This window comes from Pyrenophora tritici-repentis, chromosome 5 (assembly GCF_003171515.1).
Source record: "Pyrenophora tritici-repentis strain M4 chromosome 5, whole genome shotgun sequence".
Classification (NCBI taxonomy): domain Eukaryota; kingdom Fungi; phylum Ascomycota; class Dothideomycetes; order Pleosporales; family Pleosporaceae; genus Pyrenophora; species Pyrenophora tritici-repentis.
The window spans coordinates 2,181,527-2,195,505 of NC_089394.1; the positions used below are offsets into that span (position 1 = coordinate 2,181,527).

Here is a 13,979-nt window from a genome sequence, read left to right on the forward strand (position 1 = left end):
AGGCGAGCGATGGATCTATAGGGTAGGCGGTAGGCGGCAGGGTGGCGGCGACTGAGGTCGTGCGGCGACTGCTACCTGGACAAAGACTGAACGGGAGCGGGTAGTGGTTTAGGCGATGATGATTTGCGACAGAGACCAGACAACACTATTGCGGGTTGTAGTCCTAGATCAGGCCCCAGGGCGCGCTGTAGGGAGTCGTGAAGTCCATTGCTGCTGTCTTGATGGGCATGTCCGGGCTGGGCGGCGCTGGCGATACTAATAGGAACCCCGTCCCCTACAGCCCCCCCCAGTCCAGTCATCGCAACCCGGACGCACTGGCCAGCTTGCCTCTTGCCACACAGTAACCTTGGAAAACAATGGCACCGCCAGCGAATGCACTTTTCCTTCACTGCCCAAGAACCACGGTGAGGCAAAAAAATAACCCCCCCCCCCTTCTCGGGCCCATGTCACGCCCTGCCCCCATCACTATTGCTCGCTGTTGAGCATGTCGCTGGGGTCATGGAGCGCGCGCTTGCTCTCCCATCTGCAAACCATTGATGCTGAGTGAGACGAAAGGCTCGTTCCCTATCATCACGCAATCACACACGGCAGCGCTGCAGCAGTGTCCCAGGCCACACACAGCCCGCACGCTGCATTCATCCCAACCACGTTGAACCAACACCGCCTGCCGCCATGGCTGGCGCAGCGGGTTGCAGACGTGCAGTTTGCAGCCCAGTCCCTGCTAAGCCCGTCCATCGCTGCTGGATTGCGACGCGACAAGCTGCTGCGACACACGGCGTCTCCTTTTGATGCCACCCCTAGGCGCGGTTGCGCTCGAACGCTCCGTGCCAGGCTGATTGACACCACCACCCCCTCACTCCCTTTCAGCTGCGCTTCGTTGAGATGAGGGGACCGGCTGCCTGGGAAGGCCAGGGATGGCGTCTCGATTCACAGTCATTCTGCCACATTGCCTGCGCTGTCATTGGGCACCAAAAGCCCCCGCCGCCCAAAGTAGTCAATTTGCGCCTCTGTCTATGCTTCGAGTGGTCATTTTTGCTGACTTTTCGGGACCGACCCCCTCGATCGTTGCTGCGACACTCGTAATCTCACATATGCAACCCATCTCCCTATGCATCTCCGCGCTGCCGTCGTGATGCAAACGCGCGCTCAGCACCGCGCAAATGCCGGTAGCTGGTAAATGCCTCATTCCCATCTCTGAGCATTGCCATGCGTGCTGAACAGAGAGCAATGCGACCTGACGATGACGCAAACGGCCGAGGCTGCAATGAACTGCTGCCAACACATCGCGCCTTGCTCTGCCATAGTTCTTCTCCACTCTGCACACCACAGTGGCTGATCGTACCGGACATGTTCCCAAAACCGACTCCAGAAGCGTCGTCGTGTCTCGGCTCCGTGCACCCGACCTGCGACCAGCTCCCGTAAACAATTCTGTCACCCTCCCACGTTCTCGACATGCTGAGCACCCCTTCCATCTGATCTTTTTGCAAACTCTGCGCTTCGTCGCCGCTTCCAGAAGCGCCAAGCGCATTACCGCCGACGACTCATCGGCAGGGGCCGCCCTCCACTACACGATGCGCCCCCGGAGCCGACTTGTTCCGGCTGCCCTACTGGAGGCGGCCTTGGTATGAGGGCTGAGTCACTTCGACACCACCGAGGCCCAGTGCGGCAGTTGGGCCCTAGCCACCATTCTGGCCTCTCTACCCCAGCCAAGCATCTCCGTCGCAGGCAGAAGAGACATGATCGTTAGCGTGCCACAAGACTCGAAATGTCGCCTCACACCAAGGCCCGAAAATTTGCGCAGTCAGGTGTGACGCAAGCTTAGTATCGGCACACGAGCATCATAGGCACATGATACCGTGTGAGCCACAATCGCGTGAATACCGCCCGGCGCGTACCCATGCGCTAGCATAAAACCAGGCTAGATGCGGTAGTCATGATGAAAGGAAGGTATGACTCACCTGCTGCCTAACTGATATTACCAAGTTCCTGGCGTCGCAAACATGGTTGGGCAGGCAACCAAGTGGTGTGGGCCATGCTATCAACTCCAGTATTTCCTAACCACACCTTAACATTGGCTGTATTTGCATTTTTCAGGGTCCGCGCGGAGATTGCTTTCTTTTGACGAACGCCTCCAACCTCCAGTCAAAAGGGGGTCCACACACCGTGGATCACTAGTCAGTGTCGTATTCCTCACGAGTACGCAAATCTCAACAGTCACAAAGCTCCACCTGTGTATCGCTGCATCGTTACGTCGATATCGCCACATGGCATTAACAAAAGCCACATGTTGCAAAGATTCATAAAAGACTCAATGCAAAGCCGCCGAACGAGTCAGATACAAGGCAGCAGTGTGCTAGCGTGGTGGTCGTTTAGTAGTTCAAACCCTGATGATAATAAAGAACCTGCTTTTTGTCTTGCCGGTGGAGACTACCGGTGTGGGAATTTCACTCGCCATGGGGAGCTGATCTTCATAATTACATCTCGTGGTATACCAACATTTCTTCTGGATATTAGTGAAGCATCCATCGGTTTGATGATACTAGGGTAAACGAATGTCCTGACGAAGGCTAATTATCAAGAAACTACAGTGTATTACTCCAAGTTGGAAACTACCTTGAAAGAAGCATGACAAGTCTTCACTCGTATATCCATCGACATCATGCCACATGTGTTCATGATTGCACAGCAGATATCTCACTACCTCCATGCAGGTTATGCTCCATCACTCATTCTGTGCGGAATCCTCCAGGCATGAATGGACATCCGCCCTCCGAGTTCGACGACGTCGAAACCGCAGGATGATCAGCAGGCAGTTCCTGTGATTTCGGCTCCTTTGCTTGTTCAGCCTCCTTCTTATCAATACCAGCAATCGTCTGTGCAACCTCCTCATCCGTCTGGATCGTACGGTCGGGCAACTCCTGCTCCTCGGGGACCTTCACACCAGCCTGTGCTTCATCGAGTGCCTCGGCCGGCGACATGTTCTTGGCCGCTTCCTCCTTCTTGACCACACCATCGGGTGCAATCTGACGGAACATATCCATGGGATCAAACCATGTCCGTACGGATTGCAACTGTACCTTGTCGTTCACTGTCGCGACAGTGACGCCCTGGATGTCTATCGAGCCTCCATGGGCCTTGGCTGTAACCTTCTCGCCCTTGTTATTGAAGCCGACGTAGTCGTTCTTCATTTGACCCCAGTGGCGCCACCGGAAACTGACGGTTGGTGGGCCACTGTAGACCTCGAGCACCTCCCATGCAAATGTCGGCATCATACGCTTGAATGTCTTGTGCGACGAGGCAAAGTCGGAGTACTCGGGCGAGTAGTATTCGTTCGGTGGGATGATGGCGTTGTATGTGCCGACCTTCAGCATGGCCTCTGCACCCTCAGCCTTGGAGCCATTGATGGCAAAAGAGTACTTCTCATGGTCGATTGTACGCCAGTCGTCTATCTTGGGTTTGAAAGAAGCTTCGACCTCCCAGTTCTTCACGAGGTTTTGTACGAGTTCGGGGAGAGATCCGGCTTCGTGGGTCATTTGCTTCGCTGTATCGGGTTAGGAACGATGCAGCTTGACTGTCACAACAAGAAACTCACTCTCAGAGAACACCTTTCTTGTCTTTGAGTAATCAGGGGCCCTGCCGTATCGCCAACGGGCGTTCTTGTCCCCCAGAACAGCATCCGGATTGGTAAGGTAGTCTGGTAGTGCGGCAGCAGCATCCTGTGCCGGTGCTTGTTGTACGTCTGCACTCGCCATTATGTGGACAGCGGTACTATGTTGTGAATAAAGAGCTGGATGGAGGAGTGTACAAAGTTTGAAAGGATTGGTACCGTACACGCGCAGTGACACTGGCCGTGGGTCAAGTGTAACGGAGTTTATCGATTTGAAGTGGCACGGGTCGCTGTCAAGCAAGCCACGTAAAGTGCTATCGGCTTTATATGTGTACTCCTTGCTAACAAACAGGTAAAGCGACTGTGATACGAAGCCAGTCAGCACGGTCTTGATGACCCTGCAGCTGTTGTATCTGGGCTCCCCCTAGTAAACTGCCCAACGGGGGCAAAAGATTGCCAATTGGCCATGGTGAAGCGTCTGGGCGAGTCTTACAATCACTCATCACTGCTAGACCGCACGGCTCAGGGAAGCTAACATGGGCCCCAGCCTAGATGGGTGAGCATAGGCATGGGGGCTCTAGTCAACTCGAAAAAATATGGCTGTTGGATGCATACATATCCACTGCCTCACGCTGGTGTGTGTGGTCATAGCATCCGTACTGGGTTACACAGCGCGAAGCCACCGTTACACATCGATCAAGAAACGGTATCGAGCCTCAAATGCTATCGTCGATTACTTTTATCGATTCAGCCGCCGCTTTGTGGCTACGGTATTGCATATTCCGCTGCCGCCCTTCGGTTGGAGCGGGACACTTAGTGCAATCGCATACGAAACCGGGAGGCGGCAGGGCGAGATCTACTAGAGCGGAGCCAAAGAATCCCCGCCTGTTCCAAGACCTCAGGACTCTGTTGTCGAGACCCCAGTGGAGACGCATACGTGCAGCTAAAGTGGCGTGGCGTGGCTGCATTAGTTATATATACTTTCCAATAATCCCGCTCCCTTTGCCAGGTATAGATAGTACAGCATAACGAATAGAAGGAACTAGTTCACTCAACGATGGTAAGTAGGCAGTGACGGATTGCTGCAGCGGCGGTAGCTACTGTACTGTACGTACCAATCCTTGATCACTGCGTATGGCCATCAATGCAACTCACAGTAGCCTGGGCGTATTTTAGTTGTCATTTATTATAAAGTTTCGCCAGGGTTACCCTATGCTTCTCTTGCACTTGGATTTTCACGACTTCAGATAATTATAGTATATAGTCTTCGTGCAGTTGCTTCCCGAGGGATGCTCGAGGCTGCAGAGCGGGAAGAACTCATGTATCGGATGAGATGTATTTGACCAATTGAGCCTACATGTAAAAGCTGCGTGCCAGAAGTTTTCCCAGCAAAGGCACGTCGCGCCGTTGTGACGGCTTGCCCTATGCCTATGCTAAATGTTAGCTGCAGATAACAAGAGACTTACCAGCTGTCTCTAAGACCCATCAAGTTTCTCATATTGTAGGCTTAGATTCTACGCTCCAGAAAAGCAATGATTAAGCTTAGTGCGTTGTTGAAGACGTGCGCACCGCGCATTGAGTTCATCATTAGTGTAATGACGTCACGCGACGCAGTTTACATGTCTACCACCTGCTCGCTCTGACGTCCACCTGGGCAGTCTTGAATCACAACCAAACGAAAACTTACGATGGGACGTCGAGATCGCCTCATTAGCACATCTATCCTGGGCGCAATCTTCAAATCCGATTCACCCAGGAAAGATGAGAGTGAACGCCCAGGCCTGTTCGCGCGCATTTGGGCCTTCTTTGCTCTCTTCAGCCTTACCCTAGCCCGATATCGCGCATCACTGTTTAAGAAGCTGAGGAATGAAACATGGGAGATCGAAGAGGAAGAATATACAGAGAGCTTCCGCAGTCCCAGCAAGAGCAAGCGGACAGATCTCGTCGCCATCGGAGACTTGGGCTACTCTGGATCGGTACGCAAACACCAGCAAGTTTCCAGGTTATCAGCTCATATATTATAGACTTTCTTTACGACACCAAACTCCAAGTTCCTTATCAAATCGCTGCCCCGGAAATTCGAACAGTCGTTCTTTCGCGACCGTCTTCTCGCACCCTATGTCGAACACATGGAGCTCAACGAGGACTCCTTGCTAGTCCGAATAACAGACCTCCTATACTGCCCTACCGCCACCATTGGAGCTGCACTGGGCACCGCACCAAGCCATCATATCATAATGGAGAACATTCTCTATGGAAAGTCGAGCTGCGGCAAGGACCAACAGAAGCGATGGGAGACGTATGATTTGAAGCCAAACGACTACTTCTACCCTGAACGTGACGTAGCAAACGGAAAACTAGCTCCAGAGAGTGTCAAGAAGCGACTTATCGATGAATTCGAGGATAAGATTAGAGTAACGATTGATCAAAAGGAGGAGCTCATTGCGCAGCTATCTCGCGATTCCAAGATCCTGCAAGCCAACAATGCGGTCGACTACTCACTATTCCTCGTCCGGTACCCAGCCGACCTTGGATCGTCCGAGAACGACAAAGTCCCACCACCCCCAGGTCGCGGATCCCCATGGCGTAGTGGTATTGTGTCGCGTGATGGCAAGTGGGTCTATCGGGCCATTATCCTCGACTTCTTTTGGGCGAAGGATGCCCTCCAGGCGAAGACACTAACTAGCTTGGTCAAACTATTCAACGCTGTCAAGCCCGGGAGGGACCATGGTCCAATGAGCATAACTACTACAAGCGATGAGTACAGGCAGAGGTTCCTCGGTATGGTAGAGGACATGGTTGAGGTTCCAGATAGTGCCGGCAGACCTGCGGGTGAGATACGGAGTCCTGCAACAAGAGCCATCGAACAAGTCTAGTCAACAGACTACCGAGGCTCAGGAAAGTCACAGGATGATTAAAAGCATGGCTACAATTTCAGGGATGGTGCTGTAATGATTCTAGTATACAAGATACCCATTTCGCGGATACTCTTCTAAAGTTCAATGCTCAAATCTTAAATTCAGGGCGCCGAGCTATCAAAATCCATCTATGACGATAATGTAGATCCCACGTGGAAAGCCATCTTGTCATCTGGGCGGTGAAGCATGAAGACCTGAGCATGTCGTCATCGCACATGCCTCGGATAATCCGAGTGGCTGGGGGCTGAACCTGCCAACGCATAGCAAACTCACGATAGGCTGCTAGTAACGAGGGTTTCGATCCAGCTCTAGGCAAGGGAGACATGAATCCCATATGGTAGCACTGGAGGCAAAGAATAGACGTAGTGGTGAGTGATACCTATATCGTGTATGACTGTAGGATCCAGCACGAGCGCAGACGAGTTCAGACAAAACCCTTAAGCGCAAGTGGCTAAGATGTCTCTACGACTTGTATGATCAGTGAGTATATGGACATTAACTGGTATGTTATATCTTATTTGCCCATGTCGGATCTGTCTTCTCCATGCAAAAGATCTGCGGATCTACGGCGAGGCGGAATTGCGGCTCCAATGATGGAAGCTGGAAGCGCACGAGCCGCGGCTATGACGTATGACGTCGTTTGAGGATTCTGTCAACGCGCCTGCCACGGAATCCCACTGTGCCTCGGATTAGCTATATTGTCTTATTTAGACGCAGCGCGACTGGCAGATCAACTTTACCCCTGTGCCTGCCTATTACGCCTTAAACCTCAATTGCCACTTGTACTCTATACCTCGCTTCATCCCCAGCACACGTACTTGAAAAGACGTCCACCACCAACCCAACTCTTACATCTTCAAGTACCATCTATATTGCTTACACCCACCTCCGCTCTGCGATTCGCCACCATATTCTTCAGCCTTACTGCACGCCAACCCCGCATCAAGGCGTCCTCGTCCTCTCACTGGAACCGGTCGATTGCGCTCCAATCACGTTCCTGTTTGCTATCCAACCCTACGTCACCCCTTTGACATCCGGATTTACTAGCCTCATCGAAGATGGCAGCCCTGGCCTTCAAGGCGATCAGCTACGGCGCAGAACAGATCCCCGACAAGTTCTTTGAGAAGATCCCTGGCGGGTTTTTTACTCCAGCAGAACAAAAGGAAATCGACAAGAACCGCAAGACTAAAGGTAAATCTCGCAAAGAGCGGCGCCAGAGTGAAGAGCCATCCGCCAGGCGCAGTTCGCGACGAGAGCGTAGTCCACCCACCGAGTACTCAGACTATTACACAGACGACAGCGAATACGAGCGCGAGAGAGAGCAAAGAAAGAGAGAGCGACGACGTGCGAAGAGTGCTGCAAAAGCTCCTAGCCGGAGTCTAAGCCGAGGAAGACATAGTCGACACGACAGCGACTTGGACGGACAATACAGTGATACTAGGGATATGGCGCAACCCGGGCAGGGACAACCCTACTTTCCCCCTCCGCCCGCATCCGAGTATAGGCCCTACAACCCACAGGAATATGCCCCTAGTCCAGTGCAAGACCACCGACCATCTGCTACGCCCGCGTACGGATATCCGTCTCAGGTAAATAACATTTCTTCTCTTCGACGTGCGACGCTTGCGACAATGCCCGAGCATCCGACACCAGCGCACAGTTGTCCGCCGATGTTGGGGGGCCGGTCCATGTCGAGCTCGACGAGTCCCTTTTCTTTTCGACCCCATCTTCGCGAAACCCTTTCTCGCGGTTCACCAGTTCATGCTGCTTTTATCCCATCTTACGAACCGCCTCTAGCGGCTCTGCTCCAGCGACCAGTCACTAACACTCCGAAGCCAGCAGCTCCTCAGCCATATGGCAGGACACAGGATTATGGCCAGCACGAAACTTCGCGAGCCGCCGCTCGATACACGCCCGATGCTGGATATGCCCCATCTCCCGTAGCTGACGCTCCAATTCCTCCCCCGCCAGTCGGGTCCAACTCTCCTATGAACCCATATCATCATACCGATTTCCCTGCCAATGGCGCCGGCTATCAGCCTTCTCCTCCGCCATTCAGCCGCCAGCGGTCCAACTCTCAGCCACCTTTCGCCCCAATGCCAGAACCAGCCTATCCGACTTACCCTACTGCCAACCGCGAGCAAGTCGTGCCATATGCTGAATCCTCCCCCCGGCGTGACAGTACCAGGCATCGTCGTGACACTCGTCATAGAGCCAGGTCTGTCGACTCCCACTCGCACCACTCCCGTTCTAGCAAAGACCACCGTCGAGACGATGATTCGCGCATGGCTAAAATGCGTGATAGATTCGATAGCATGGATTTGCGAGAGAAGAGTCTGGCTGCGTCGCTGGGAGGTGCGTTGGCGGGAGGATTTGCAGGCAGGTCACTAGGTAAAAGTAGGCTGACCACACTGGCAGGAGCAGCAGCGGGTGCACTTGGTGCTAGACAGGTGGCGACCAGGTCTCGGTGAGAATCCCGACACTCAGGTTCTGCTCTCCAGTTTGCTGATGCCAAATTTAGAAGCCGAAGCGATCGCCGCTCCACGTCCCGTTCCCGCTCCCGTTCGCGCACTCGCACACATGATCGCGAGCGCAGCAAAGGTCCCGGTCTTCGCGCTAGAAGCCGCAGTATCATCGACCGGTTCCGCTCAAAGTCTCGCGGACCCGAGGATCGAGATGCAGGAAGGGATGACCGCAGGGATGATAGGCGCGATCGTCGTCCCGACCGTGGATATGACTATAGTCGTGACGAATATGACTATTTCAGCAGCTCTTCCGAGGGTACCGGTTCGCCTGTCAAAACGCGGAGGCACAGGAAGAGGGAATACTGAAGTCATGCGTGGGAAAATGGGCAATTATAGTCGAGTATGCCAGTGTACTATTACATCTCCTTGCTTTTCTTACTTTTTGCTGTCTTGCACGCGTCTGGCATCTTTTTGATGACTGTTTGGATACGAAATGACGGAAACGGAATGACTTTACGATTTTACGAAGATTGAACTTTTGGAAATATAGTACAATACTCACAAAGTTTACATGCGTTATCGCATTAATCTGGGCCCACAAGTTTGCACTCCTTGAATGATAGTCATATCAATAGACGGCATTTTACAGTTGCACAATCTCCACATTTGTGTCAAACATGAAATACCCAGCACTACGGAAGCGTGTTTCATAGCAGTGGAATCAAGTAAGTAAAACACAATCGTGAGGAGAGGCCCTATTTATATCGCATGACAACCCAATTTCCCACCCCACGACACCCCATCAACCCCTTTTTCACGACTACGTACACACCCAGCCTGACTCACACGCGCCATCTCGCACTTTCAGTCATAAATAGCACAGACATGCTTCCCCTCCTTTTTTTCTCGCCTGCCCCAGAAACGATGAGGGCACGCTTGGAAGGAGGACCGTGCCCAAAAGGCACGAAAGCACGGGTCAAGCTTATAATGGCCTGATATGACGTATGCCGCTGATACTAATCGAGAAAGAGGGGGGCGGCGGCGGAAGTATAGTTCCAGCTGCACGCCCCACTTTCCCAGGCCAAACGGAGATAAGAAAGGAATAGCGATTCAGCAACTTTGGTGAATTTGGAAAGTGAGGCTTGATTTGATGTGATTTAGCGGTGTGGGATAGAGGGTGATGTGCTGTAGTGTGGGTGTGGGTGTTAGATGAGATGGGTGAGGGGGGAAAGAGGAAAGAAAGGAAGGTCACGCTTTGTGTAGATCCTCGGGGTTAGTCTGATTTCCTGGGTTGTGTTGCGTTGGCGTTGAGAGCCCGTGGCAGTGGAAATACGATGCGTGTCTTTCAATGTGTGCTTGGGAGCTGATGTGATGGTTGGTGATAGGGAGGAAGTATTGCGGTTCCGATGTCCGCATCATCTTTTTTTTCTGTCTCGTGTCCTCGGCCTGTTAGCCGCTTGGTAGACAAGAACACACGCTGTTCCCAGCTGGACGGAGGGAAAGGACCGGCGTCCGACCGGTAGTTCGATTTGAACGTGATGCAGCGTGGTTGGGAAAGAGTTAGCTTTTTGGCTGGCCAATGCTATTGTTGCTGCTGCTTCACCGATCGGATATGTTCATCGTGTGCTGTAGCGAAGCCCAAGGCCGTAGGATACTACTGTATACGTCGTCTCTTTCATAAGCTGGGTTCATGCCTGCCTGTCTGATTGCAAATCGCCAGATACGGAAGGAATGGCTAAAGATGGTGTGAAACCATGTGAGAAGGACAACTGCCTCATTATCTTTTCTTGATGATGTAACTTTGCTGCCTCTTCCGATTCCCCCTCTATCGATCCCCCCACGCCGAATCCACCTGCGAAATTGCACGTGGTCAAATCATGATAATGTTTTACGGCCAGTTAATAGTCGGCATGCCTTCCCAACGTTCGGAATTAATCGATCTTTTTTTCAGGGTTGCGTTTCGGCGCGAAAACGTGGAAAAATACACGCACACACATGCTGGAGCGCTGATTTTCCGCATGCCCGAAGGTTTGCGGACATGCCTAGGTACGGTATCGGACCGTTTTGGGTCGTCGATTCAATTAAAAAAAAGTGTGCCTTGTCACATGGGGTAGCGCTGGCTCTGGAGTGGGCGCTGTAGTATGTAACAGTAACAGTAGGTGACGACCTCGTCTCGGTGGATAATCTTGATCGTTTGGTGATGGATAGATGGGTAGCGGAGTTTGATCCGAGAAGCACACCGCATTTGCTGGACCCTGCGCCTGGCAGGTGGGTATCGATCATGCCATGCTGACTACGTTCCAAGGCGGGGTGGCTGGTTTTGTCATGTTTATTCGGAGTATTGATGTGTTTTTCTCGCAATATTGGGCCCGAGACGTTGACAGGATCCGCCTTTGTCTGGCTGGATTGAGCAGGGATTAATTTCAGAATGGGGGTTTCGGTTTAATAAGCACATGTGCGGTTCCGCTCACCCACTTGCGGTATTTGCTAGAAGAATCAGACGGTAGCTCGGTGATGGCATGTGTGGGATATGCGATGTGAGCTTCTAGTGCCTCACTCGTTCATTCGCGTGGAAGTCTGCACCCGACCCTTTAGTGCTGATCTTTCTAGTGCTGATCATCCTAGCGCGCCATGTGCGTTCCCGTTCTCTCGTTCTCTCGCTGTCTGGTGCGGCTCGTGGAGCGTTGAAGTTTGTCGGACAGGGCATGGTCGTCACGTCCCAGCGACTGCGCTATGTGTCGGCACATCGCAAATTCTGCTTGTTAGGGAGTAGTTGCAACTAGGGGAAGTGGCTACATGATTAGGTTCCCTGTAAAGAGAGAGTGTGCATTGATCGTCTGAGCTTGTGGGTGCCGGAGCTCTGGGCTCCAGGGCCGTTGGATGTAAAGGTCACGTTTTTGGACGACGGCAGCACCCGCCTTTTCTTCGGACGCACTTTCGGGCTAAAGCCTTTGCGAGCAGACAAGGCGAGGCGAGGCTGTGAGTCTGGCCGATTCTTCTAGGCAGAGGTGCCCGAATGTCTGAGCAGGTAGGTGTGGAGGATGCCGATTTGCAAAAGATGCTGTAACCGCCATGTGCAAGATGGCTTGTAAGACTCTATGCCGAATCCTCGCGAGGTGGAGAAGTGGGGATGCTTAGGCTGTATGTGCCTTGTCGCACAATCTTTTGATTTGGAACGAACCGTCCATCTCATACAGCTGGGCAACTCGCCCGTGCTCGCCCGCCATACTCAACCGTAGAAGCAGCCTAGAAGCAGTCTAGTGCCCCCGGCTGACGAGACAAGAGGCCCAAAAGCTTCCATCCACGCTTCCAGAAACGAACCGGAAACACGCTACGGATAATTCTCCGCCAGGTCATGTGTGCCACGCCTGCCACCTGCCGCTCGACATGCCCTCTCGGAGCGATAGCAAACCGTACCGCCAGGGTTTCATATCCCTCCACCAATGGCTGTCTGCAGCCGAAAAAGCGCGGTCTCAGGCCGCATCCTTGTGAATATCCATGATCTGCACATCAATCGCCTCTTAAGCGGGAAAGCTAGGAGCTTTTTCGTCAAGTCTATCGTAGGCGCATGGACGGCTGTGGGTTGGGATCTTAAGCGCGCCCAGCGAAGGGTTCCTAGCTATACTATGGGTTCCAAGAATGCTAGGTGGAGCGAGTCAAATCTAACAAACTAGAATGGCCTTGACAATCCATGACGATGTGCATTGGACTGCATAATGGCGCTTGGTTCGGACGTGCAAGAAGATAAAGACCAGGGGCGCGCGCTGCTGTGGCTGTTCCTGTTGATGGTGACTTTACATTAGGGTTGATCATTTTGGAGTAGTTGAACACTCATCCCACACAGAAACAACACAACAGTCCATATACCTCCAGCCTTTACAAGCATTCAGTAACTCAAAGAGGCGTTGACAGTCTATCAACGGCTCAAAAGAGACCAACCATGGCTTCCCCCACACGCTCACCTTTCCTCGATATCCTCCCAGCCGAACTCCGACTACATATCTACACCCTCCTCCTTGTTACGCCCTCTCCACTCAAAGGCCCCGTCGCACGAGAAAGCAAAAAATACGACCTTCACACAGCCATCCTCCGCACCAACAAGCAAATCTACGCTGAAGCCCGCTCCATCTTCTTCGGCAAGAATTCATTCTACATTACCTCGATCCCGCCGCCAGCTTCCGCCGATGATGGAGACGACACCGAGGGCTCAGGCGCCTTCGAACCCCCTCTGCAACTCAGAGACTTACCACTAGTCCGCCACCTCCAAGTCGATGTACTATATTACCCTCGGTGTATGCGGAGGATAATGGATCCCCGCACCGGGGTTTGGAGACCGGTATCCGCTGGAGCCGAACGGTACATCACCAGCCTATCGTATCTTCTCGGCGCTGTGGAGTCGACTCTCCTAAGCCTGAAATTATGCGCGGATACGCGGCGCTACCTCGACGACACGGCATCAGATCGCGGCAATGACGACAGCAACAGCAAAGGAACCACTGATAGACTCGCGTTTCAAAAAATGCTAACCGGGTTCTACATGGCTGATGCTGACGCCCTGTTTCGCAAGACGCTGGCCCAATTGAATGTCCGCGATATTACGTTGCGTTTTGACTTTTCGGAGATTTACTTTGATTTTACCGTTATGAGACAGGTGCTTTGTCAGCAAAGCTTGGTCGAATTGGCAGGCCAGGTGCTGTTGATGCGGAATGAGATCAGGACGAAGGCTGCTATGTTGGATTTAGGAGAGGTGGTGGAAGAGATGCCCAAGGAGGGCGTTGTCAATCTGATTCCGCATTCGTGGTAGATGTTGTGTGGTGGAGAAAATAGAGGACCGGAGGAGAAGACGGATGGCGCGGGATGCGTGGATTCCAGGAAGAGATGAAGCGATTCAACTGTTTTGTATACTTAGATGGGCTGTGTTGTTAACATAGGTTTAGGTGTAGTAGTGCATAATTTTCACTTTTTACATATTTAACTAGGAAGACTTGA

At 52.6% G+C, this 13,979-nt stretch overlaps 4 protein-coding genes across 4 annotated transcripts; 3 read left to right on the forward strand and 1 right to left on the reverse strand.

Annotated features, from left to right (window-relative positions):
• Positions 1-2,726: 2,726 nt before the first annotated feature.
• PtrM4_108190 (TT-ORF1 domain containing protein) lies at positions 2,727-3,752 on the reverse strand (the record flags this gene model as incomplete). Its single annotated transcript, XM_001935935.1, has 2 exons — positions 2,727-3,541; positions 3,593-3,752. 2 exons carry the CDS (start codon positions 3,750-3,752, stop codon positions 2,727-2,729), a joined length of 975 nt encoding a protein of 324 aa, XP_001935970.1.
• A 1,543-nt stretch (positions 3,753-5,295) lies between these two features.
• PtrM4_108200 (MSS4, Phosphatidylinositol-4-phosphate 5-kinase) lies at positions 5,296-6,483 on the forward strand (the record flags this gene model as incomplete). Its single annotated transcript, XM_001935934.2, has 2 exons — positions 5,296-5,583; positions 5,632-6,483. 2 exons carry the CDS (start codon positions 5,296-5,298, stop codon positions 6,481-6,483), a joined length of 1,140 nt encoding a protein of 379 aa, XP_001935969.2.
• Positions 6,484-7,583: 1,100 nt separating this feature from the next.
• PtrM4_108210 (PRP38-assoc multi-domain protein) lies at positions 7,584-9,356 on the forward strand (the record flags this gene model as incomplete). Its single annotated transcript, XM_066107791.1, has 4 exons — positions 7,584-7,716; positions 8,365-8,880; positions 8,944-8,992; positions 9,047-9,356. 4 exons carry the CDS (start codon positions 7,584-7,586, stop codon positions 9,354-9,356), a joined length of 1,008 nt encoding a protein of 335 aa, XP_065962240.1.
• Positions 9,357-12,930: 3,574 nt separating this feature from the next.
• PtrM4_108220 (uncharacterized protein) lies at positions 12,931-13,794 on the forward strand (the record flags this gene model as incomplete). Its single annotated transcript, XM_001935932.1, has 1 exon — positions 12,931-13,794. The coding sequence occupies one exon, from the start codon at positions 12,931-12,933 to the stop codon at positions 13,792-13,794; it is 864 nt and encodes a 287-aa protein (XP_001935967.1).
• Positions 13,795-13,979: the final 185 nt, after the last annotated feature.